We start from the raw sequence: 3,891 nt of genomic DNA, 5'->3' as shown, positions 1-3,891 counted from the left end.
CATCTACATCAGGCGGTGCACGTACGCTTTCCGCAGAAACAGAGCCAGTAGCTGCGGGGCAGAGCTCCTCCACAGAAGGTGTTTCAGGCGAGGCCTTCGCAGTAGTGGCAAAGGCAGATGCTGTTCGCAAGACCTATCCAGTATCAGGGGCATCAGAATCGGCAGCAGCTAGCCTTCAGGCTGACTGGATCTGCAGGCATCCATATGTCCGGCTCCCCCATTTGCAGGAGGGAGTGCTACCGCCGCCCATCCGGCTCTCGCCCTCGAATTTTGAGAGCAACAGCGACTCTTCTGTGCCTGAGATCTTGCTTTGTCTTCGCGATTTGTTCATGAGGGAATCGCTCAACCAAAAGGAAGCAACCCTTCTCGTGGGGTACGTTCAGGAACTGGCGATTGCCTCGGCCGCTCGGGAGCGGGCAACCAAACGGATGGACTATGCGTTTCATGGCATGATTAACATCGGGCGGCAGTTTCTAGTCTTAGACGCTATAGTTTCTGCACTGCACGTCTTAGGGGTCCCACCGCTTTCCTGCTCGTGGTGGGAGGCATTCGCCACATGTTTCGACACAGACTATCGGTATGCCGAACCAGGACCCCGCGCCCAAGAGAGTGGCAAGGTAAATGTTGATCTCGCCAATCGTATGTTGGTCGCCATGTCCATCTACAAAACAGGAAACCGGCCAAACCCTGAGGAAATTTTAGATATGAAGCGGACCCTCTTCTTCTCGCCTCATATGGCTTTTTTCTTCAAGAGGCGCAGGTGGGACATATGGAGAACAGATCATGTAATGTTTGAAAAGGAGAATCCAGCTTTTTTCTAATGGTTTTTGAGGCGAAGGCACTCAATTGATTAAGCGCCGCCTACCTAGGCCGCCAGGATATCGCTGCTTTAGCCCCACTTTGTACAGTGGGGCTAAAGCAGCGATATCCTGGCGGCCAATGTTTGTGACTATCGTGTGATTCCTCCATGTGGAGTTCCAAGGGCCAGTCTGCGAGGACTGCAAAGTCTTGGATGCAGATACTCCGGGGAACCCAATTTCTAAAATTGAATACCTGAGGGCTCTTCTGGCCAAAAAAACGAGAACCGTGACTTTGTCACTGTTCTTTGCGGGAGGGCCGGCGCGTGTCGCATATTCCGTACGACCTGCGCTTTAATGTTTCCGTTGGTTTTTGTCCCTGGCAATTGAATCTATTGCCGTTTACTTCCTCCGTACAATGTTTGTACATTGCTCACCATCTGTTTCTTTATTTTCTGCGGGCTAGCACTGTAGTATCGGCGGTAAGGACGGCAGTCCCTATCAGTATGCCAAGTGCAGCGGGGGGGGTACACCTGGCGGCCCATACTGCATCTGTTCAGTGCGCGTTGAACTTTGAACTATGTAGCATCTTCATGCATGTCTATTAAGGGTCGCCTTACACAGTATTACTGCACGCTGTCTGCGCGAGTGCAGTAGCCTTCTTCTCCGTCTGATATGTAGCTCATAAGAAGCCACGCATGCGGTTCCGAAGCAGTCGGCATCGCAAACAATTCGTGGGCCTGTGGTCAGACTCCATCCAGCCTCGCGCGCAGCCAAAGCAGTCTATGAATGGACTCCATCATCCATGCGAAATTCTTGGAGGGGCACATCCTGGAGTCATCGAAACATAAGACTGGGCAAGCAATGACGATGTGCACAAAGCGACCTGTCTCCACCGAAGACCGCGCTGTAATGAAGGCAGGCAGGAAGTTCTGGAGCGACTGCGTCGCCTGTGCAGATTTAGCTGAACTTAAGTTTGTGGTGGTGATGCCTTTGCGAAGTCTTCTGTGTGAGCTGCGAGCTTCTTTCCACAAGCACCAGGGACCTTGGGGTGCCCGTCGTGTTCCCAGTGTAAAGGTTACCTTGGTGAAGTTTGATTTGCAAGGCGGAAAGTGCAGTTGAAAAGAAGCCTTGACTATGCTCCACAGGAAGGGAGCCAGCCCTAGTTTGCTTTTTGTTCCTGACTACAAGTATGGAGTTCTTAATTGTGTGTTAAATTCGAGCTGGAACCCAGCTCGGTTCGTTTGCAGTTGACCATTTATTTTGATAGCCTGGACAGTGCTTANTACCGCTGCGGCTGTGCAGCTGAAACGTTGCACATCACTGCTGCAGTATACGGATGTCATATTTTTAACGTGTTGCCTCTTTAAATTGGAGGTATTAAAACCCGATTTTTTTTACTATTTCCAACCACTTAGGCTAACAGCTCGTACGGTAAAATGTCTTGGTACTGGTAGCTTTGACTTAAATTCTTGTTTCAAGGAGTCTGCAAGGCTGAGGCAGGCGGATGGATGACGGCGATTTCGTTTAAAATTAAATGTCAGTAGGCGTAATGAACATATTGGAAGCAGATCTAAGTTTCAACAGCCGATCTAGATCCATCTGAGGATGAGGCAAACTGCAGAGATGGGATCGTAAGGAGTCATTAGCAAGGCCTGCGACCTTGGTCGGCGCGACAGCGAGTGACCTATTTTTTAGGAACTCTTCCTTCTTTGACCGATCCCCGTGTGACGGTCTCGTCACCTCTGCAAAGCATCAGAAGCGCCTGACACGCTAGTGTGGTTTCTAGTCTTCGGGAGCTGATCGGAGTTTCCACATCTGATCTACTGGGGGTATCTAAAAATAAGCATATCCAAATGTGCGCGTTACAGTAGCACATGGAAGCCTAGAGCGGACGACCCGCTGTGGCCAGCGAAGTGGTGGTTATGGGCATCTGCCTTTATTAGAGGGAAGAGTAGCACTTAGGAAGAGTTTATCTCCGTGAATCAATGCAAGGGGATTTGTTGCTCTATTGATGCGCATCCCAGAGCTAAGAGTCGGTTTGTAGTGGCCCGACGCTTATTTCGTAAGGCGGCTGTGGGTGCTTATTTGGGGTCTAAGGAGGCAAAATATTTCTTCGTGTGCTCAATCCCTTTTCCCGATACATGTCGAAATGGACGTTTGGTTTGACCTTCGTCGGATGAAAAGCCACTGGAAAGTTTTTCGCTACGAAGGATGATTCCCGCATAACTCCCCATGAAAACTCCCTGATCACCCCTTAATACAACCCCTTTTCCACTATCCAATCTGATATTATGCCTGTTGAATATCCAATGCTTGTTGACTCTGCGTGTCAAATTGTTGAAGGGCATGCCTGTACTGTTCCTTCACTAAGGCTTTTGGGTGAGCCCTAGTGAAGCAACTGCATAGTGACCAATCGCAGGACTGGCGAATTCATACCTGACGTTGTGTCTCAGAAACCAAAAGCTCTCCTCTTCAACCACCACGAAGTGGAATATCTTCATGCAGTTCCGTAAAAGAAGGCAATTATGGTGAATATTCACAAATATGAACAATTTGATCCTGAGTTTTTAGTGTTGGTTCAGGTCCTATTAGGTTTATTATAAATGACATAAGGAAGGGACGGAATAGGTATAAGCGATAGATTCGGGTTCGGATTGAATTTTCTATAGGAGTTCAAATATTTCCTCCGTAAAAAACTGTTGGTTGGACCGAACCGGCGGTTTTCCGGTTAACAGCCAAAGGCACTAACCACACCCACATTAAACAAGTGGATCACAGATACTAATAATAATTGAGCAGGAAGGAACTTGAATCCTTAAAGCGTAAAAACTCTAAACGATCTCATGTATGGGCTAAATATTTTTTAACCATACGTCAAGTCGCTTATTTGGAGCAAATCAAGCTGGGAAATGTTTACATTAAAGAAACTTGAAAGGCAATAACCCCCATTAAAAAAATTAATTTCTTTGGTACACAGAAATCGCAACTCCCTTTAAAATAACTGCGACATCTTCACATCGGATTACAAAACAATCAGATAAACAATATTACATTTAGTCTTTTCGGCAAATATGTTTATCTCATTTCGACT

The 3,891-nt window shown here is 47.6% G+C and overlaps 1 protein-coding gene across 1 annotated transcript; it reads left to right on the top strand.

Moving 5' to 3' along the window:
- Positions 1-329: 329 nt before the first annotated feature.
- Positions 330-821, top strand: EMH_0080250 (uncharacterized protein; the record flags this gene model as incomplete). The annotated part of the gene is made up of 1 exon (XM_038022787.1): positions 330-821. One exon carries the CDS (start codon positions 330-332, stop codon positions 819-821), a length of 492 nt encoding a protein of 163 aa, XP_037878641.1.
- Between the last annotated feature and the right edge of the window lie 3,070 nt (positions 822-3,891).

This window comes from Eimeria mitis, genomic scaffold (genome assembly GCF_000499745.2).
Source record: "Eimeria mitis Houghton genomic scaffold, Emh_scaff5162, whole genome shotgun sequence".
In the NCBI taxonomy this organism is placed as follows: domain Eukaryota; phylum Apicomplexa; class Conoidasida; order Eucoccidiorida; family Eimeriidae; genus Eimeria; species Eimeria mitis.
Note: the sequence above shows the minus strand (reverse complement) of the source record. Positions and strands in the feature narration are given on the sequence as shown.